Below are 22484 nucleotides of genomic sequence, written 5' to 3'. Positions count from 1 at the left end.
CCCAAAGGGCGGTAACCCATCCTTCATTGGCCACATGTCAACATTTGGCAGCAGGAGCCACTTCTTGCCTCTGATGCTCCTCTGCTGTGTCCCTTGTTCCCGAAATAGCCTTGTTCCCGAAATAGCCTTGTTCCCTGGCGCTCATGCTCACGTTTGGATGGCGGGCAGCCACACAGACCCTGCTGTCCCGATGCACAGATTTGAGGGATTTGGGCACTTTAAGAGGCAGGCAGCTCCCCTCTGGATTTGCAGGAGGCAGCTTACCCATCTCTAATTGCAGCCAGCTTGGTTGCCCCTGTAGGGCTTCTGGGAGCCCAGCTGGGCTTACCGAGAGTGGCCTCCTCTCACCCTGCATTACAGAGTTAGCGCGTGGAGGTCTGTATCCAACTCAGCTGCTCCGGGGGCCTTTTATAGTCAGCGCGGAGAAGCGGGCACTTCTGGGAAAGGACACGGCTCCTCTTCTCCCAAGGCTGGCAGCAGAAGTGGGGAAGGAAGAATGGTGCCCTACAAGTGCCCATGTATCTCCGCTGCCTGTAAAAGGAGCTTGGGGTGAGCAGCCCCCGTGCAGACACTGGTGCTGAGGTTGCCCTAATTTGGACAGACACCCACCGGGGTGCCTCGGCTGGTGGCCCCAGGGCTTCGCCTACGATGCTGCAGCTGTGCACCTGCCCTGGCCAGCGCTGCCGTGCCTGGCCGGCTCTGCGGGGCAGCGGCTGTCGAAGTCCTGGCACTCGAGGGGAAATCTGGCAGCATCCAGGAGTTAGGAGCACAAACAGACTTTATCCTTTCCCTATACACACTTTGTAGCAACAACTCCTCTGAATCCTCAAATCCTTCACCTTGGTGGGAGCTTTTCTGGATGGTGGAAGCTGATCACAAACTCATTCTCATTTTCAGCCCCTCAAGCCCATTTGTCCCCGCCGGTGTTCAGCTCCATCGCTCTTGTTCAGCAAAGGTTTGAGCAAACCATGGTTGCCTTCAGCCAGGTACGTACACCATGTGCCATATACACAGTCCTGCACAGATGTTTAATGCCCAGGAGCAAGGCGATACACCTTGGCTTGCGCGTGCACATATCACGCGGCGCCGCTGTCAGAGTCCCGCATGAGAGAGCCCCAGGCGGGTGGTAGATGGGAGAGCGCACGCATGGTGCCCGGGGCTGGCAGCGTTGCAGGTGCAGAGCGGGGGCTGCTGTTGTAGAGGGGCACGGGGGTAGTGGCAATGGGAATGGCACGTCCTGGCATTGCCCTTGGCTGCTCTTCTCACCCTCCCACCAGGTCTGTGTAAGCCCAGCAGGAGCTCAGCCTCTTCCTCCCATCTCTCCCACCCCACGTCAAGGGCTGGCAGTGCTGGCTCCTTGCTCGTATTAGTTTCTGCCTCTGCTGTTCAGAAGACTCTGTTGGCAGTTGCCCCTGCTGAGCGTTTCAATTCTTTGCTTCCCAACTGTTTTTCTTTCTTTTGGGTAGCAAAGCCTTTAAAACGGGCAGAAGAGCTGGCTGTGATAGCATCTACTGCCTTATTTTGCTACAGGTCATGGCTTGCCTAGCCAAACCCATGGGAAATTTCTGCTGATGGTAGTGGCAGTGCCTCCTTCCTTCATTAATCTGATTTCCCATAAGCAGAGGAACACGATCATTTGAACTGCAGCTACTTCACTGCAATGCCTTGACTTCCCTTCTACCCTCTAATAAACCCAGTCCAGTTAGTCAAACACACTGCTAACTGGGCATGGTGGTGTTGCAAGTAGGCTCATTATGTGTTAAAAAAAAAAGTCTACAGAGGAAAGGTGGGAAGGTCAGCAGTATCTTGGGTTTTCAGGTAGCAAAAGTCTGAGTCCTTGAGCATTCCTCACTTGGGGAATGGGGCAAGTTGTGCTGTACAAGCACTTGCAGTTAATTTTTCTTCAGTTATGTCTCTCTTCAGAATGAGCACGTTATTTGCATTCATTTCTTGACACGAACGTCAGGAGCTGTCAGAGTGTGAGTTTTCTGAGGCTGAGTTTAACACATTTTCCTTTTGCTGGAAACGTTCCTGATTGAAGTCTGTGCAGCAGCTCTGTGTGACACCTCCTGGCTTGCCATACGGCTCCATCTCAGAGCCCAGAATCATCCTACAGCCTGGAGGGACAGATGGAACTCAAATACTGAACAAGTGCCCAGGACTCACTGCTGTTTTCTTTGATGCCATAATTTACTAGGTGTTACAAGTGAAAAATACTATCACCACCACCCCCCTCTGCCCTCCCCAAGCCCTACAAACTCCAGGAGCCTGCAGGAAAAAGGGGCTGTCATGCCTCTATAGGAAGGAGACATCAGCATCCCTGTGTTGGCTGGTGATGGGTGACGGGCTGGAGGGGCAGTCGTGCCTCCCCTCCAGCCCCAAGTCCCGGCCTCCTCCAGCCTCTGGCTTTGGCTTTCAGACCTCTGTCTGTGAGAACAGACCTGGCTGGGCAGGAAGGTGGTCCCAGTGCCTCACCCCCGCTTCATGCACAATATATAAGTCCTCCCTCTCATTTCTGCAGGAGGCAGCGTTTACCAAGAGCACAGTGCACTCCCAGTGGTGTAATCCATGTTGTTGCTGGTGCCATCAGCTAATTTGCAGCTGGTGCCAACAGCTAGTTTGCCTGTGGCCTGGGTGTATGGAGGAGGGAGGTGCGCTCTGGCAGTCTCCCCTGTTTTCCTACCCCTGCAGACAAAGCCAGTTTAAGGTATCTCAGCAGGACAAGCAAACGCCAGCTGCCAGCACCGGGCTGCCCCTATCATGGGGAAAAGGGAGGGAGAAGGCAAGCAGCCGAACTGGGAGAAATAACCCTTGGGACCTGGGGTTGTCTGTTTGTGCTTCAGGGGGTGAGCTGGGACAGGGCAGAGCAGGGGCTGCTGCTCTTCCAAGCAGCGGATCAGCAGGAGCCCCTTCGCCCCTTGCCTTGCCTCCACAGCCAGCCTGGCTGCCCAGGGAGCATCACTGTCCAGGCAGTGTGGGCAGGAGAGCTGTGATGGTTTTTGCAGTCTCAGCAGCTTGCTCCCTGGGTGACTGCCTGCTTTGCCTAGCCCTCAAGCTGGTGCTAACCCTGCCAAATAGCCTAGGCAGAGCCCCAGCTGCTTCAGGGACAGCTGCCTCCCAGCACTAATGGCCGCAAAGGCCTTGAATTAGCTCATCTCGCAAAAGGAAGTGTCATTTCCACTTTATACATTTGGGTCAATGAATACATAAAACCTCTGAGGCTCAGAAAAGGCTTGTGTGAAAGTCAGGCTAAACCCAGCTGCCTTTGTGCTGCAGACACTGTCCCTCCCCAAGACCTCCCAGCCCCGTGGCCAAGCTGCCAGTGGCTTCAGAGAAGCCCACAAAGCCCTGTGGAAAGAGCTTCTTGTTTGTGATCAGCATAAACTAATCAGCCTTTAAATTAAAAATGTCTTTTGTATTCCAAAAAACATTGCCATCTTGGGCAACACTCCAGATGTGCTGCCTGCAGGCATGGTCTAGAGCCTGTGAACCTGCAGAAGCGTAAATAGAAAAGTCTCTATAATAGCAGGAAAATTGTCACAAGTTGGAATTGTCACAAGGAACCCACCTTCATAAAGCTGTCACCTTTCACGATTCAGAGCAGTCACAGATGGACTGTCCCCTGAATTTTTCTGTGCAAGTAGTAAGCTATACTTACTGGAGCATTACCCTTCATAGCCACCATACAGCGAGGATGAATTTCAAGTGGAGGTGAAAGTCTTTGTAATCTGGTTGCCAAATCCATGAACCATCCAGTCCTGACTGTTCTCGGTCTAAATGGTGATTTTCCCGTTCCCCTACAGAGGTTCATCAACTACCTGACTGGGCTAATGCAAGTGGTTATAGTAACTGAACCATAAGTAATTTCCAGAAAATGGATGAGTCTATTCATTTTGCAGATTCAACTGCCTAGAGATTAGTTTCCTTCATCTCTCAAACCAATTCTTGGTTGCAGTAGCATGCAGGACATGCTGTAATCAACTAGTGCAGATCCAGACATTGACTGTTGAGTTAGCTCATGAGATAATGTCACTGCAGTGTCTGGTTTCTGGGCCTACTTAGCAATTACCAGTAGCATTGGGAAAAGGTAACATAAGCACACTCCTACACTTACTTTCTGGTTATTAACCAACGTGCCAATCAGAAATCCTTTGGATTTATGTTGGAAAACTGTCAACGACAAACTTCAAGAAGTAGGGCAAACCTTTTGTTTTCAAGCACACATCCTCCATAGCAAACTGAGACCCTGGAGGAACTTATTCCTTGGGATGTTGTCCAGAGGACATTTCCTGACAGTTGATGTTTATTTTTATACCAGGCATCTTCTGTACCTCTGAGGCTGAGTTTGCATATTGCTCATTAGGTGCTAACTTCACTACCTACTCCTGGAAGGGAAGACATTAAACAAGGTGCATCCTCTTCAAACATTTATGGGGACAGGATTCCTATCCCGAAAGTTTTCCACTGGGTTTTCCACTGACATAGTGCTGGAGAGGTCAGTGGACCCAGATCAACTCTTGCCACGACTGCAATTGCAGAAGATGAGAGGAGCAGTGTACTGAAGATGACACTCAACTGGGCTTTCAGGAGAGTGAGGCAAGTCTGATTTGCAGCTTTTATTGTGACATTGGGAAGGTCATTTAATTAGCTGCTGTCTTGACTTCCAGCCTGATAGCGAAGCTAGCACTGCATTTCCTTGCAGAGGGAAACATCTGTTCGGGCAGTCTTCACACTGATAGAACAAGGAGTGGGGGAGCTTGGGCTCTGTGTGATCTTTTCTGTGTTGCCCTGGCTCCTTCCCCTGCCCAGGCAGCCAGGTCCAAGCAGGGAGGCACAGCATGTACTGAACTCTCCCACAGAGATGCTGGATCCCATCCCAACACTGAAGATCTGATTCCTGTCATCATGCAACCGCATTTAGTCGCCTTTCTACTTTTTTTTTTTTTCAGTGGTGTGACAGACTTGCCTTGCCAAGCTGAAAAACCTCAGGGAAATATCTGCAGAGATGCAGAGGGGTGAGTCATGCAGAGTCTGGGGGCTGGCGGCAGAGACCCTTGTGTGGAAGGCTGTGGTTAAAGGAGGTGAGAGAGTTTCTTGCTGGCCACAGGACTGAAGTGGGCAGGTGTAGATGAGTCAAATGAAGGCTGCTGCAAAACAAGATCTCTGAGGGTGAAATCAGGGGGGCTGATGGTAACACTAGGGAGTTTTATGGGTCAGCTTGAAGCTTCGATTTCCTTTCTATGACCTCCTACTACTTCTTGACAACCATGCTGCTCCTGCCCTTCACTATTTCTCTTCATTCACTTTTACTCTCTTCTTCCATTTTTCATCCTTTGTGTGCTTATACTAGCTAAATGCTTTAGCTCCCTTGTTTAACCAGCTGATCATAGTACTGTGAGTTTTCTTTCACAGGCTGACTGATGGGAAAATAATGAGTAAAAAAATAATACTGTCATAGCACCAGATGTACGGAAGCATAGTGGGTAGGGTACTGCCTTTCAAGGGAAGAGTGGGCATCCACCCCCTGCTCTGGTCCAGATGACCTGTATCATCTTCAGCATGACATTTTGCCTCTCTGCACCACAAGTCCCCATCTGTAACACAGGGTTGATAATGCTGCCTTTCCTCATAGGGGTATGGCAAGGAAAGGAGTAGTTAATGTCAGGAGGCACTCAACAGAGTGATAGGGGTGATTCATTTGGAGGTAGGCATAAGACAGTCAGGAACTGCAGAAACCTGGAGCAAACCCAAAAGATGAGGTTTTTCAGGGTAGGACTTGTCCCCTTATTAGCTGTTAGTATAACGGGACTCTAACCCACGTGAGGATCCCTCTTTTTTTATTATACAAGTAATAAGTGGAAGTACTTCATATTAACTGAGAGTCGTTTATTTGAGAAAATTTTGCGAAAACAGGTCTATTTATAAACACGTAAGTAACATATTCAGCTTCTCTTGGGGGTTGGTTCAAAACAGTTCATAGAAACTGTTCTGATGAGAAACTCAGAGGTTGGCTGACATTATTATAGGTGTCTGCTTTCTTTGGAAATGTTACATTTTTGTTGAAAAAAAAAACCCTAAAAATATCACCCAAACTGAAAAGCTTCTCAGTGGGAAAAGTATGTCATTGTTGTTGGTAGAGACCTTAAAACTTTCATTCTACCTGTTTTCTAACTTTCATGTGAGCTCTAGAAACTTGGCCTGCGTGACTCGCCTTTGTGCTTTTGGTAAATTAACAGTCTCGTGAAAGTTGCAACCCAGATTTGTTCAATGAACACTAAAAACATGGTTTTCACACCAGGAAAGCTAAGCATGTTTTGAAGCAGTATCGCCCTGCCGCTGGCTGATGTCACCATAAACATACATGTGGCTCCAAGACCAGTCACTGAGGACTATGACTGGATTAATTTGACGGGGTGAATTGGGAGCTGAGGCGTCTCCCGTACAGGGGTTAACCCACAGCAGGATGGCTTGCAGAGACCATGCTGCTGGTGTGACGAGAGGGGTGTCCAGGTTGTCCCCAGATGCAGATGCATCGGGGCATCCATGCAGCTTAAAATGACTGAATGACTGGAGGAACTTCAGCTGTTACTCTCCTGTTCCTGCTTGTCACCATTCCCTGTCTGGAAGTTATAGCCAGCAGCAAAGGCCGGCAGCTGGGAGTTCAGAGCTCTGGTCCCAGGTCTGCTACTTCTATATTATGGTGCTGAGTGATGGGGCTTGAACTAAGCTGGAGATTTTCCCCTGGAGAAAACCTGGGAGAGCTTACTTGCTCAGTTTTACCTGCAGACCGGTGGGAGCAGGATGCTCCGTGGGTGGGCAGTGGCAAGCAGCATCCAGCTGCTGAGTAGCAGCTGCCGCCCTCCCAGATGCTGAAACGTACAGTTACTCCACACGGGGCAGAGTCTGTGCTTCCACCAACACACCTTGTTTAAAGCAGTAAAACTTTTATTATGTGTCCAAGCCTCAGTCATAACCAGCTTATCTCTACACAGCTAATCATTTTATTTCATTTCTAAGTGAAACTCTCAGGCAAGCCAGAAAAGGTTTTTCTGACCTTTCTGCATACATACAGCTATTCCCATATATGTGCCACAATAAATGTGCAGGGGCAAGTGCGATGTTGCTACTGGACACATCTAGGACTCAGCTGAGTCCAGCAGTACTGCAGACATCTGGACAAACACATCTTTCTCCAGAAAGGGACAGCACTCTGTGGTGCTCACAGGCTGCTTTTAGAAAACAGGATTCTGTGTTTTTTTGAAAAGTGTTGTACCTAGAAAAGAGAGCTCGTAAAAGACCTTACAGGGATGGCAGCTTCAGTGCTTTGGCCCTGTCAAAAGACTGGTCTGAGAAGAGACAGCCTCAAACCGAGAGATGCGCTGACGAAAATCAGGAGCATCGTGTTGCAGGTCTCGCGATGGCTCATTAACACCTGTGACAGTTTACATCCTGTCTGCTGGTGGAAAGGAAACATGCCGTAGGCGTCCCAAGGCTGACATTCATGCCTGGCATTTCCCCTGTGCTGCCGCCACAGGGTGGGCAGCAAAGCCGTCAGCACGCCGGCACGCAGACCGCTGGCACCCCGGGTCCGGGAGAGCCAGCAGGCAGACTGGGATGGGGGGGCTTGGGGGAGCAGTGTTGCTCTGATGGGGGTCGCAGGCTGGCTGGGGGGTCGACTCCCTGCTGACGCCTCCCCCCAGATAACTTCAGCAGTTTTCTGCATGGCATTTGCTGCTGCATTAGGAAACCTCAGAAAGGTGTGTATAGCCCGTTAACGCGCAGGAGGACTTGTGCTCCCAAGCCTGCCAGGAGTGCTGGTAACCCTGGACATTGCTGGTGATGCCTCCAGGGCACCCAGCCAGGAGCTGCCCATAGTCGGCAGCATGAGGCAGCAGCCTGCGGAGGTCTCCTGCCAGCAGAGCATCAGCCTGGCCTCGCCTGGCCACCAGCTCAGCCAGCAAATGGGGCGCCCTCAGGGACTTTCCCCATCACTGGAATGGGATCGTCCCCATCAGAAAGTGTTCAGGCATTCCCAGCACAGCTCTGCCCGGGCCAGCCATTCCTTGCCAGCAGCTCCTGGGCACCGTCAGGAAACTGGCACGAGCTGGCTGTCCCCAGCAAGTGGCTTGGACAAGGTGTCCCTGCTTGGCGGGGTGATAGCCTTGAACAGCAAAGATGTGGATTCCCCCATGCCAGGTCACCCCAAAGCCAGGCCCATGCAACATGCCAGCATTGCCATGGCCTGTGTTTGGCACCTCCCCAGCCACCGAGTGAGGACACCACAAAAGACCATCCTCTGCCCTGAGCCCAGGGCATGGGCAGGACCCAGCCATGGCAGCGGTTCAGCCTTGGTCTCTTTTGCTCCCTTCCCCACCCAGCAAACCCACTTTCCTGCTGTTCATTTCATATATCAGACCTGGGTGTGAGATTCCCTGGTCCTACAGGAGCATTTCGGAAGCTACATCCATGATAACAGCACCATCTACCTTCTCTAACTGGGTCTTTCCGTGGCAGCTGGGTGCCCTGTCCTGCCCTGCCAGCTATCCTGGCAGCAGCTCCCGTCACCTTGACCATGAAGAAAAGATGGAGGGAAAGTGCTGGATGTTGGGCAGAAGACCACCTGCGAGAAAGAAACTAGGCAGGAGTGGTAGCAAGCGAGAAAATGTCTCCCTGCCTGAGCCCTGGCAGGAGGTCCCCAGCCCTGCACTCATGATGGGTTGTCACCATGACTGGGTGAGCAGGGGGTCTGCTAACAGAAGCTGCCTGTATGGCCCAGGGAGGAGCATTTCAAAGCTACAAATTGCACCTGGAAAAGCACCGTGGAGAAGCAAAGAAAAAGCACATCTCTGCCCTGGCGCTGCCCCAGGAGTTTCCTATGAGGCTGCCCAGTTCGGGTAGGGAAGTGCAGTTTCCAGGTGAGGGAATCTGAGGTGAAGAAGGGATGGATTATTTGCCTTTTGCACTGGTTGGGGGGTGCCTGTACCCCAAGCCCCGGCTGTGCAGACCCATGTGCAGACAGTGGCCACCTGTCAGCCCCAGCGCAGTGGGGAGCAGCAGTCCCTCCAGAGGCCCAGACCCACACCCAGCCACCCTCCTTTATTTCGCTGTCCTCCAGGGCTGCTGGGTCAAATAACCACAAACACAGAAATCTCTTTTTCGAAAGCATCTTGAGAGCCCAAATCACTTTTGTACTTGGGACGTAGTGGTGGCAGCCCATAGGCCTTTTGGAGAGGATGTCCCTAGCCCTCTCCATATTCCTGCTGCATGCGTCCGTCTAGCACAAGCTCGCACAGCCCTGCTTTAGCTACGTGTCTCCGAGTCCTTCGTCACCCTCCCAGGGAGCCTCTTTTCCCACCCTCGGCCCTCACACTCCATTGTGTCCAGGGCAGACCCTGCCTGTGCCTGGGCTGCAGGGCCCTCCCCAGCCCCGGCTGAGCCCCCGGGATGATTGGAAAAGCAAATCTGTGCACCTGCTGGCAGTGGGCTTGAAGGTGAGCTCCTCTGACCTGCAACGGTGGGAGGGCATTGCTGATCTGCACGGGACCACTTTAGCGCCCAGAGCTGACCTGGGTGGGACTCCAGGCTAAAGCCAGAGTGAAGCCAGACTAAATGTTTCAGGCTTGGGAAAGTTTGGCATTTTCCTTTTCCACCTGATTTTCTGTCCTACACGCATGCCTGCAGGAAACACACTTTGTCCTCCTCCTCCTCCTCAGCATCCTCCCCAGAGAGGAATACTGAGATTAATAAGAATAAGAAGCAGCTAAGAGCTGGGTCATGTTATTACCCCAATGTAAATGTACTTGGCATGTACTTGTGCAGCCCACTTGTGCCAGTGTTGACAAGCACCTTTGAGAGCAGGAAAAAAGAGAGATGGAGGGCTGCAGGGCCCTCCCAGTACTATGATAAGCCCCAGGGCTGAGCTGAGCCAAGTAACTCTCATCTTCCCCTTGCTCACGTGTGCCTGAGGCAGTGCCCATTCCCTGACAAAGAGCCCTCAGTGCTCATTGAAGCTATAAGATCCAGGTAAGTCTCACCTTAGCAGGGTGAGACAGCTCCAGGCTTGTTTGGAGATCAGCTTCAGACCGTGCCGTGGTGTCAGCCCATATGAGGTGTTTCAGCCACCAGCGTGAATGGAGCTGGAGGGTTTCCACCCACTCTCCGTCTGTGCTCTCACATCTGGCAGGCTTTTACGCCCAGTCACACGGTTATCCAGGGTCTCCTCTGCCAGGCAATCTCCTGCTAGCCAGGCCAGGAGTACTTAGCACCCATGGTCAGCCAAGCACAGGTGCCTAGAGCCTGCAGCCTATGGCTGCAAGGGACCCAGAAAGGCTCCGACCTTAAGAAAACCAAAGTTGAAATGGGTAAGCACAATCAAACAGCTCTTGCTGCATGACACCTACTACTCCTACTTTTTCTCCCATCCACACATCACCTCCTACAAACAGCACCTTTTACTCCAGTCTCCACAAAGCTGGTTAACAGTTAAATGTCAAGTGAAGCAGCAAAACCTTTGCAATTCTGCACCAGCCCTGAGCTCCCTGGCACCGTGCAGCCGGCACAGCAAGTGAGGGCTCAGGAGGAAGCAGCATGTACTGTGTACGTCAGTGTGCTCCTCTCGTTGCACAAAAGGAAGGTGTTACTGCAGCATCGCTTTGTGTTTCTCATTCTACACATGACACTGTCACCTGCTTTGCAGAGGAAAAGGCATATGGCGAATCATGAATAACACCGGGAACAACCAGATGAAGCTGCAGTTGTCTGACGTAGGAGAACCGTCCTATGCCCTGAAGGAGTGCTTCACACTGTATTGCTCTGAGACTGCTCTTTTTGAGGTCCCTGAAGATTTCAGTGTTACCTGTCACAGGAACCAGGTGTAAACAAGGTAGAAAATCCAGCTGCATTTCTCAACACTCCATGAGAGAGGGCAGGCTGGGAAGCACAAGATCCTGAGTTGGTCTCAGCCCAGTTCGCTGGAGGATCTACAGCCACAGACGGACCTGCACTTTGCCGGAAGCAAATGTCCTTATTGCCCTTCCAGGGCAAGTGCAAGTGTCTATAAGGCCACTCAAGCTAACAGAGGACCCTGGTGTACTGCAGATAGGTCTGCACGTTTGAGTTCTATATAGGAACACAACCCAGCTGCTGGACCTGTTACATCCTCAAACACCAACCTTGTCTTCTCTCTTGTCCCAGACAGCAGTTACATCCCACTGTCCAGTTCCGGGAAGTTAAGTGGCAGGCTCCTGTCCTCTAATTACATCTTTTAAAACTCAGGCATTGAAGGAACCAGGGCTGGGACACAGCCACAGTGGTTCCCCTGCTCCACATGTATCGGTGGATTAATGAGAGGAAACCTGAGCACAGAAATTAGCCCCATAAGGCTGCAGCCTGAGGCAATGCTGCTATTTTTGCATATGAAAGAAATGGCAGTCACTGAGATTTCAAATACCCAGTGAAAAGCAAAGGACGTGAGGAGCTCCCACTGGAGGATAAAGTACCCCCTTGGTGCTTCCCACACTACACTTGTCCCTCAGTGGATATGTTATTTCATTTTAAAACAGTTATAGCCATAAAAGCAAAATGCCATTTGCTTTAATGTCAAAATGAAGTCCCACTGAGTTGCCCACCCCTGGGCAGGAATTTTAGCCAAACTCATTGCATCTGCTTCTTACTGAACAACATCATACAAATAATATGAATAGTGTCAACTATTGTTTTTCTAAGCCTCTTGTATCCAGCCTTACCCCACAAAGCTCATTCAGGAGGATGCCTTATCCCTGTCCTCACTATCTATCAACTGTATGCAAGCCCTTTGCCTCTTAGAAACGCTCTTGGTCAAAAAGACTTGTCTCCTCTGTGAGTTATCTCTACACTGCGTATCTGTCTGGGTACAAGTTTGGATTTCCTTGAGACTTTCAGCTGTTTGTTAGCAAAACAACCATTTGTAATCAAATTATATATACTCAAAGCTTGATGTGACCTTTGGGTATATAAAAAAACAATTAGCAGGAGTAAGTACATTAATTTTACGTTACAAAAGTGTTTGAAACACTGGGACTGAAGGACTGTTGACATGCTGCTGTCTGTATTTTTTAAAGGGTTTGGAAACTTGATGAAGCTGCAGAAAGATCCCATAAAAATTGCTGCAGAGTTTGAGAAAGCTCTGCAGTATGAATCTGAAGGATATCAGCCCAGGTAGATTACTATGAGGAAGATTAGGAGATGACTCAGGGCATCTCATGTGGGGGCAACAGCTGCCACAAGGGGCTCTTGAAAATAGCAGAAATAGGTGTTAGGAGAATTGGTAGCTCTACAAGATGGGAAAAATAAAATGTGGAAATAACCACATTGTTAATAAGAAATTGTGAAAGTTCGAGCCATGGGGAAAAAACTATCAAGGTAAATGGTGGTGTTACTGCTGAAATCTCCAGGTTGACAGGAAAAGCCTGTTGTGGGGGTGTATGTCTTAACTAAAAGCAGAAGTATTTTAGTCAGACACACATTGCTGGCTGGGCTTGCTCCAGGACTAATTAGCTGAAATTCCAGTGTGGACATGCAGCCAGACTAGATGATTTCATGGACTCTTTCCTGTCTTGGAAGGGTGAATGAACCTATGTGTCCATGTTACCTGCTTTCCTAAGGAAAAAAAGAAAAACCTCTCTCTTCTACTTGATATTTCCTCATCCTGCAGCCCGCACCTGAGCACAGTTTCCATCAGCTTCTTCAAAGTGTTGTTCACATAATCCTGTGAGGCCAAGGCCAGATCTCACTCTTGGCCCTTCTCCTGACTTAGACCATGACTCTGACCTGCCACTTTCACCACTCCATTGCAAAATAAGGGCCCAATTACAAGACAGGAAAAGAATAAGCATCTAGAAGGGACGAAACACTTCCAGAGACATCTAAACAGAGAACTCCTTACTTTCTTAGGCAAGCAGCAATATTTAACTATAGCCAGCCACACTTTGCTCTTATCCACAGTAAGGTTGGCCCCATGGTGGTCCTGGATCACAGCCTCCCAGAAATCCAGCAACGAGCATCCATCTCCCCTTGACTAATAGCAGTAACCCTACTTATACACAAGAAAATGTGTACACTGATTATGTTTCAGAAATACCAAGTCAAATGCATTTTTTTACTTATACTTCTCTTTTTTCATGTAATATCTCTAAAAATAATCCCTGAAACCCCCATACCTTAAGTGTTTTTTGAAAAATAACAAAAAAACCCAAGAAACTCTCCAGTCAGTTATAAACAGATGACGGGAAAATCCTGCACTTGACTAATTGTAGTACTGTGGCCGGGCTTCATCTTTGGGGATTTCTCAAAGTTCAACTTCTGCATGAGTGAACTATGAGCCAAACCGAAAGTGAAAATCTGGCTCTGCTTGGAGCCCTGCTGAGCCAACCACAGGTGAGCCGGGTAAATCTGCGACTCTGCTTTTACAGACCTGCACCAAACAAAACAAACAGGTCTTTTTGGTGCTGGCTTAAAGAAGAAATTTGAAAGAAGCTCGAGTTCTTAAGAACAGCCGCTCAAAATCTATTTTTGGAAGACTCCTGGGGACTTTCTTGCTGAAGGGGGAAGAAGCGCAAGAAGTTGACTCACATTTCAAATAGTTGGTTTTCAGCTGAGGAAACCTTACTTTTTTTCAGTGAAAGCATTTTATATTCAGTTAAACTTTTCATGATGCAGAAGTCATTTCCAAAACAGTTTCAGTCTTTCCTTCATTTTGCCAAGAGACAAATCTAACCTATTTTCCCTTGGCATTTTTACCACTTTTACCTGACAGGGGCTCACCATGGAGCTGGCTGGGGGGAGCAGCACAGTCAAGCGGCCGCAGCTGCTCCAGTAGCACCCTGCTCAGTAACCCGGACCCTGCAAATGGGCACGTCACTGCTTCCACCCTCACCCCAGGGAAATCCCCCCGCATCCTGACTTCAGAAAGCCTACTCATGGCAGACCTCTCCAGGCTATTATGTTTAAGTTATAAAAATATTTCCAAGGAAAGTTGTATCATGTTTTTTGTTTGAAAGGGATTAACAGATCCCTTCAAATTGGTAACCTTCTCCTCTCATGGACCCCAGGCACCTGCTGTGTCCAAACTATAACCTGCTCAGGCAGAAAACTGGTCCCTCTTTCACCCATGGTGACCTGATTTGGTTGAGTCCCAGGCACTGCGCTATAATAAGCAAGGTTAATAATAATCATGCTAATTGCTAGATCAACAACATCAGAGTCAATCAAGTGTGCCCACCCTCGAACCCCAAACCCAGCCTCTCTATAACACACTGACACAGTAACCTTTCCTTATCAAAACAGTTGATTGCTTATCTAGCATTTAAGCATTCATGACTGGTTTTCAAACCAGACATCTGATGTTTCCTGATTTATATACGAAATGCACAAGCTTTCACGTCAGGAGAGTGACTTGCACAAAGCCTGTGCTCACCTTGAGGAAGTCATCGATATCCACTGCTCTTCCACACTGGCCTTCAGCCATGTGCAGCTCTCCTCCTCCTCCAGTTCCACTTTTCTAGTTGGACTTCTCCATTCAGACCCTGGTAATACAGTCTCTGGCTCAGATGCTATCTAATGAGCAGATCCTTCAAGACAAACAGAGGTGAGCAAGACAGCAGCTCTGCTTATTTTAAAGAAACTTTGAAACATAATCGTTCAGGAGGATACTAAAGGCAGAAAGTGAATTTCCCTGGGCAGGCTTGGTCTGAGTGGGGCTGCTAGCACAGCTACATGGAAGTCCACGGCACAGAAAAAGTTAGGTCTATCCTTTAAACACATTTCATCTGCTTCATGGATCGTAAATGTTCCTCTGGACTCTTTGCTGGGTAAAGTGCTCATTTTGGGGTCCCAGCTCTTGTTTTTTGCAAGCTTTGCAGCTAGCGGAAAATGAAGGAGGCGAGGCACTCTGAGGGGAGCTATGCTTCTTAAGCCCTTTATCCTCACAAAAACGCATCAGTAGTTGAGCAGACTGTGTAAGCCATTATTCAGAAAATGCTGCCACTCGAAACAGGTGCCAGCTGGATGCATTGCAATCTAGTATGTAAATAGAGCTGGCTAGCGACTTTCAGTAAAGTATTTGCCCAGTGGACCAGGACAGCTCTTTTGTAGCAATAGAAGGAAAGGTTTTCTGAACCCTAGCAGACACAGAATGGGTTGTGAAACATAATGATCCCTGGTATCTGGTGTTTGTTTTTCGGTTGGGTTTTGGGGTTGGTTTTTTCCCCTGCAGCTGCTCTGTATGCATGCATCTAAACTCTGTGTGGCTCATACCTTTAGTAAAAATGATCATATCCTCCTTCTGTGTCCCATCCAGGTAACTGTGCCATGCATTTGGAAATGCACCACAAATCAGAATAATTTTCCTTTTCCTGGCAGCCCTGGAGGAAGGGATTCTGTGCTTCAGGGCCCAAAGGATTTGCTTTTGCTCTTAGAAAGACCCTCTCTCAGGTAAAATTATCAGCCTAAGCTCTAAATCCTGGGAGGAGAAAAAATACCAGCTTTTCTGAAAGAGTCTCTGCCGTAGTCTTAAACCACAAACACCCCTGGATGGCTTTTCTCTTCACACAGGCAAAACATTCAGCCCACACACAGGTCAGCCAGCCCACCGCACTTCGTTGACTTTTCACTTTCCTCCTACATTCAAACAAATTGGTGCTTCTTCATAAAGCCCACACTTCTTAAATTACTCAGGGGGTAACTCAATTTATCAGTCTGAAGGTCTGCGAAATAACAGAGGCTACACCTCCTAATTCAGCCTCAATTGCAATGTTTGCCTTACTAATGGACAAAGTGCATCTTGTGTTTCCCATCAATGCTATTCATTTCTGCTGAGAAGTGACTTATCAGAGAGAGATGACTGAAAAAGAACAGAAAGATCTAAATGTATTCCTATCTAATTTCTTCTCACAGTCAGTCAGATGTAGTTTTTCATTTCCATTGTTTGGGGTAATTAAAAAAGTTTCAGTTATTGTATTAGATACAATTCCCATCAGAAATTCCCCTAGATGATACCTACAAGCAGAATTCTTAAAATCAATTCGCAATGTCACTTTTGTGATACTATGATACAGGTTTGGGCTTTTTCTTCTGCTGGGAAGCACAAGGAAGAGCAACAGTCTTTCCTGGTTCTTTTTTTTTTTTTTTTTTCTTGGTAGAGCTACTGGCAATTGTAAATGCTGTCTTTTTTTTCTTGGCCTCTTCTTGGGTGACACAGGAAGGTGAATGGGAACTCAGCTGACACTTAAAGGAGAAGAAAGGCTGTGCCTTTAATAGAAACATTTTAATTTACCTTCTTTAGCAGACAGCATTAAAAAAGTATAATTTTAAGGAGCCTTCAAGGAAAAAAAGGAGTAATTAAACCCAGAATTTTGCTTACATGCCCATTCAAGCATTTTTTGTCTTGCTTATGTTGTGTGAAAAGACTAAAGCAATAGCAGAACATATTAATTCACTTTGTTAGTCATTCTTTAGCATGACTGTATGCTGCTTTACAGAGAACAACCAAGATAAGGGTCTCTGGATATGACTGAGAGAAATGAGTGATGTGAAAAGCATAAGCTCTGGCAGAGAGGAAGTCTATTCTGCCTTCAAGGACATCAAGCTCAGAGTCCTGCTGCCAAGATTTAATGTAAAAAGGCAGCATATGTGTCACAGCTTGCATGGATTAGACAAAGATTTGTTAATTGATTCTATTTTGGAGGGTAGAAGGTGCCCCAGAAGAATGCCCCAGGTCCTTGCCAGCAATCTTTCCTTTGAACACTGTGCTCTTCTGCCCATGTGGATAGAAGCTGACGTACTGGTAAAACTGAAATGATTACCAGTGTTTTATCATTCCTGCTTTTTTTAGGAAAACAGATTCTAATAAGAACATAAATCAGCCTTCTCCTATACTCTTTTGTCAAGAATAAATAAAATTAATAAACTAGGGTCTTGGAAGAAAAAGCTTCTTATAAAGGCATGAGAATTGCATCTGTTTCTGAAGCAAGTAAAATCATTTGCCATTAGCGATAGAAACCTGGATTAGGTGGCTTGCAAGCCTGATCCGACCTGCTAATTCCTACATTCCTATGTTTTATGTACACTTTTTTTCTGCAATGAGATGGCTCAAGCTGAAAATTCAGCTGTGTTCAAGGCTTCCATGAACTGCTGAATATTTGGATACAGAGGTTAGCTGTGGTCACCTGTAGGGGCTTCCCACCACCACACATCTTCACAGATCTTGGTTTCAATTGCAACTGTAAGCAGAAGTTCCAGAATAGCACAAGCAAGGATGTTCCCCACATTGTTTCTAAAATCAGGAAGTAGAAGAAAGCTGTTAAGACCTCCAGAGCTACAAATGCCTCATTCACAAGGTATGCCATTCTTGTTGTGTGCTTCTGCCACGCAGATTTTCGGGCTTCCCCATCTTTGAGTATGTTTTAAATATAATGTAAGGGGACTGTGCTTGGCTGTTCAGAAGACCACAAACCCTCAGGATCAGCCCACACTGAAGATGCCTTCAGGTTGTTTGAACGTGTTGCTTGTGGATTTGCTCTGTAGACACCTCAACACAATCATCATGGAGAAAAGCCAGGGTAGCCCCTTTCAATGGGTGCTGTATTGCTCAGAATTATTACGGATGTGAATTATAAATGCAGTCTGCAAATCTGCCCTGGATGTCTGTATTTTTTTTTCCAAGTAAAAAAGACAGAATTGTGTAGACACACAAATGCTACCTATCTGCATATAGGGATGTTTGTATATGTAACTATGCATTTAGTGGGATGGATCCTGTTGTCTTTTCTTTATACAATGCATTTTTATAAGGAGACAAAGATAACAATGCTCAGATAGCTCTAAGCCTCTGGCCAGCCTCCCCAAAATTCAAATTTTTTTTGTTCAGTTTGGTATTACTAGATGGAATAAAAATAGCTTGCTTTGCTTGGTGAAGTATGGTCACCTACTCCAAAAGCAGAATCCTGCTTTATCACCATCAGCTCAGAGCAGCGGCCAGGAGGTTGTCTGTTACAGTGGCTGTGTACCTAGTGTCATCTGATAGCCCTGGAAGATTGTCCCAAGGCCAGGAGCACCATCTACGCTGATTTCAGTTCCTTCCTAGCATAAAGTGCATAGGCAAAGGGCAGGCAGCATCTGGAGAGCCAGTTAGATCTCCTTGACCTTCCTCCTGGCCCTGGGATTTAGGATCTGGATGCAACAGCTTCCAGGTTAGACAATACTTGCAAAAGGCACTTAGGCTTGTTAAACTTCAAACTCTGGAAAGAAGATTTGTTTGGCTAATCTCCTGTGCTCTGCCTCCAAGGGTGTCTCTCTCATGAGACTCCATGCTAAGATGCCCCATACAGCAGAAACAAGAAGCACGGAGAGGTTTGTGAGCTGACTGGCAGTGGTCCCAGGGACAAGCCAGGATTTGAGGAGACCTGGAGAAGAATGTAGCCACCGTGGGCATGTCATTTTCTCACTTTGCAAAGCCCTTCTTCTCCACCTCTCTTTTGTCCTGGAGGTGGGGAGGATGGCAGAGGTGCTGCTGTGCTAACCTTGCAACCAACCAAGACTCTCATCCAAAGGGGGGCTGAAGTGCCTCAGGAACATGGCAGAACAGAGAAAGTGCCCCAGTGACTTGGACTGATAAACACAAATAGTGTTCAGCATATTTGAAATGCAGCTTGCATGAGTGTCAGCAGTGTGTTGCAGAAAAGAAGAATTATTTATATTTGGGCTGATGGATACAATATGATATTCAGAAGTTCTCATGTGCATTCTGGTTTCTGAAGGTCTACAAGGGCTTGAAGTAATCTGTGAAAGGCTAAAACCCCCAAGTGAAAAATGTAAAAAAATAGCTTGAAGTCACCCAAAGGTGCTGTTGACAAATAACAGTTTCTCAGAGGTCCAAAAGAAGATATTTTGCCCCAGTTTGGGCTGGATGAATGCTAGCTGATGAAGCATAACTTTGACAACTGTAGGCTTTTCTCTGAGTTACCAGATAATCTGAAAATCTACCTCTGGCTTTTTCAAATATACTGTGATTTAATCACTGACTAAGTAGTCAGTGAGCTGCTGTGAGGACGACACAAGGAATGGTCATCTCAGCACTGGGAGAAGACCCAGTGGGGCAACGATGACCAATAAGTCCCAGCAAATGGAGAATTCTGGTCATGGGAATGGGCAATTCAGCAAGTTTCTCAAACAGCAAAAGGCACATAGTCGCTTGCAGAAGAATAACACAAGACAAGCTAAGTCACTTGACTGGCAACAAAATGAAGAACTCATTTAAAAGAAACCAGGCATATCTGAGTTGTAGAAAACTTTCATGCTTGCACAACAAGCCACTAGGTACTGAGGCAAGACACTGACCAGCCGCCATGGATCATATGATGCTATCAGTCTTGTGAACTGGCTTTGCAGAGAAAATCTGATGTGACTTTTAGACTGTTACTCAGCAGATTAGCTGCTGTGGCCTTGCAAAAAGTTATATAGATATCTTCCCCATTTTGTAGTGTTATGTATTCTTAAACCCTTGTTCTCAAGAGTTCTTAGCAGGGTTAAAGAGAGAGATAGGCAAAGGCCCCCAGTCTCTATGAGGTGACAGTGGGCAAACTTCTACCTTTCCATACTCCAGTGTGGATTGTTGCAAGTCTATAAATTATTCTACCTGGTCAGATTAAAGGGACTGTTTTTTCCCTGCTTGTCTGTTCAGTTCAGCACAAGGAAGCAGACTCCTCCTACATGCAAACAAACAGTATAACATCTCAGAACCTGCTAATTTATCTCTGAGGAGGAGGAGGGCGTGAAGAAATGTTACCAGCAATTGCTTTCTGAATGCACAGTGGGCTGGAACATCCTCTCACTGGCTATTATGCAGCCTTTGGAGGAGCCCCTTGCTGACACGTGCAATCACAAGTGCAGATCTGCCTCTGCTCTCATTCCTTTTTTGCCTTTCTGCCTTCTGCTTAGTCAAACTGGAGGCATAAACCCAACTGCTATCTGGACCTAGGAGCATTTTGTACTGACCGTGCCCCGGGCAAAGCAGGGGAGAACCCAGCTTAGAGCATGCCCGGTAGCATAAAGGAGCCTAAAGCAGCTATTACAAAACTGTCAGGAAAAATGAGACATGGGAATCCCAGGCTTCCTTTGGCGTAAGGGAGGCATGACAGTGGTACAGACCCATGCTGCTGAAGGGTACCCAGGTGAGTAAATGAGATGCACCTCAGTGCATAAAAGAGCAGACTGAGCGCTACTGCGGGGGGAAACAGTTTAAGAGCAGGGTGCTACTGTTATTATGTAAGCAGTATAGGTGGAAGGAAAATGGTGGTGGTACATCCCAAGAGCTGCACAAGGAGCTGCACAATGTCTGCCTTTATCAGGAACTGAAAGAAGCACTTTTCTATAGAGAAGAGCAAGAAGAAATTTTTATTCCATCTCAGTTTTCTTCATCTGGAAAATAGGCTGCCTCCAGTATTCCTCTTAGACTGAAGCAAGCGTGCTACCATTCGTGTTGTGTATGCTACTCTCTACGTACTATGTGTTTACCACATGTGTTTCCCACGGTTTTGTGGGAAATATGGAACATCTCAGCCTGTGGTTTAAACCCCTTTATACTCTATGGGGAGAAAGAGGCAGTTGCAGCTGCAGAAGCCCTCTGAGCTGTCTTAGGTTCCTACTGTAGGACAGGATTCCTCCCCACGTAGACATGCCTTGCTCTCTCTCTGGACTATGGAGAGAGTCTAGATGACTAACTTGGATATAGATGTGCCAGTTTAGACACAGAAAATAGCCAATGGGTGTTATGCCCACTACCTTTTGCACTGACAGGGACGTCTCATCAGTTCCTCATGACACCACCTTGGACTAGTTGTGTCCACTCACAGTCTCAGCCTTTGACTGCATCCTCCAGGGGAGAAAGCTGTTTTTCTGTGCTGTGTTTGAACGGCAGCTGGAGCAAAAGGGCTTCAGTCTGTGCTCCTTCAGTGAACCTCTAGTGTTATCACACACAAAACTTATTATAATCATCATCCCAAAATATGAAAGTATGTTTATCTCATGCTTCTGTGATTTCAGTGTGGGGATATCAATGCTAGTGTAAATGGCAGGATGGAGGGAAAAAATAGAGACATATGTCCTAGGTCAGAAACCATGGCAGTGCCAGTCAGTGTGTTTTCACAGCAGTGACTGTTGCTGATTTCTGCCACCTGACAGTCTGGGCCTCCATTCTCAAGGCTCTGCCTCAGTGAAATGACTCTCCCAGAGTTGGTTCACATGGTTGTCCTAAGAATGCAAGCTAGAAGTGAGTCCCTGCTGCTCCCCTCTTGCAGCTGTGGCACAACCTTCTGCCTGAAGCACAGGCTGGGTTTGAATGAGCTGTGGGTTGTATGCAGTGAGGAGGCAGTATCTGGGTGTGAAGAAGAGCAGGAGGTATTCATCTTCATATACAGTAGTTCTCCATCTTCATTTGCAGTAGTTCTCTTATCCTTGTCTGGCCCACCAGCTTTCCTGTTGCTGCTTTCTGGTGAGTTTTGGTGACATTTCACACAGCTGTGCTGGGTTGTATGGCAGAGCATTCATCTGCTATCCCATCTGGGCTAACTCAGACTTGTGTCAGAATGTGGGAAGTGAAAGTAGAGGCACCAATTTGTATTTAGACTGTGACCACATTATTTTGAATTGCTCCTCTCCCCTTTGTAAACAGGCCATGCAGTAAGCACGCAGCACCACAACAGCAAGGCCAGGTTTGCAGGAGGGAGCGTGCTGAGAGGTGTGCATGTGTAGACAGCCGGAACGAGAAGGGCAGATGTGCAGGGGTGCATCTTTTGTGTACTCCTACGAAGTGGAAAGTGGTCACTCTTGGTCACAGGAGACCACAGATTTACTTTCACCTAGTAGTTGTCTAAAACCAGTTAAACACCAGTCAACACCATTCCTCTTAGCAATCCAGTCCTCCTGAATTGCAGGTTGTGACATGTATGGAAGAACTGGATGGCCTGTATAAAATCTAGAGAACCACTGAGTTCTCTTTATTTCATGACAGGGCTCACCAGTAAGTGGCAGCTGTACAAGACGTAGGGATCCAGGATTGAAAGGGACTACTGTAAAGACATCCTCTGGCTTCATGCATTTTTGCATCAGACAAGCCTTTAGTCATTTTATGTTTCTCTGCTTTTAATCTGCTGAAGGAGGACAGGAGCACTGCCTTTCTTCCACCTCATCTCCTTTGTGCATTGCAACCTATGTATTCCTGGGTGTAATGGCAGCCTCTTGTTAGAGATACCCAAGAGCAATGGAAAGCTCCTTTTTGGGCAGGTCCTTTTGGTACCACTGGGACATGGCCCTGGTCTTGGTCTGCAACATCCCTTCCTGTGTGATCAGGGAGATGACCCCCCACTACCTCTGCTCCACATTTGCTTCTGAATACACAGGAAAAAACAGGCATCTCTCCTCTGAAGCACCATGAGGTCAGGGGTAAGAGGTAC

General features: G+C 47.6%; 1 protein-coding gene across 1 annotated transcript in view; it reads left to right on the top strand.

The window, feature by feature from the left end:
- Positions 1-22484, top strand: part of TAGAP (T cell activation RhoGTPase activating protein) — a gene marked incomplete at its 3' end in the record, with an annotated part of 55806 nt that overhangs the window by 9458 nt on the left and 23864 nt on the right. The window contains exon 2 of the mRNA XM_081997030.1: positions 898-986. Within this exon, the coding sequence (XP_081853156.1) occupies positions 898-986 (89 nt within the window). The remainder of the gene's footprint in view (positions 1-897; positions 987-22484) is intronic.

Source organism: Phaethon aethereus (genome assembly GCF_964289735.1).
Source record: "Phaethon aethereus genome assembly, chromosome: 3".
NCBI classification, from domain to species: Eukaryota; Metazoa; Chordata; class Aves; order Phaethontiformes; family Phaethontidae; genus Phaethon; species Phaethon aethereus.
This window is presented reverse-complemented; position numbering and strand designations above follow the sequence as displayed.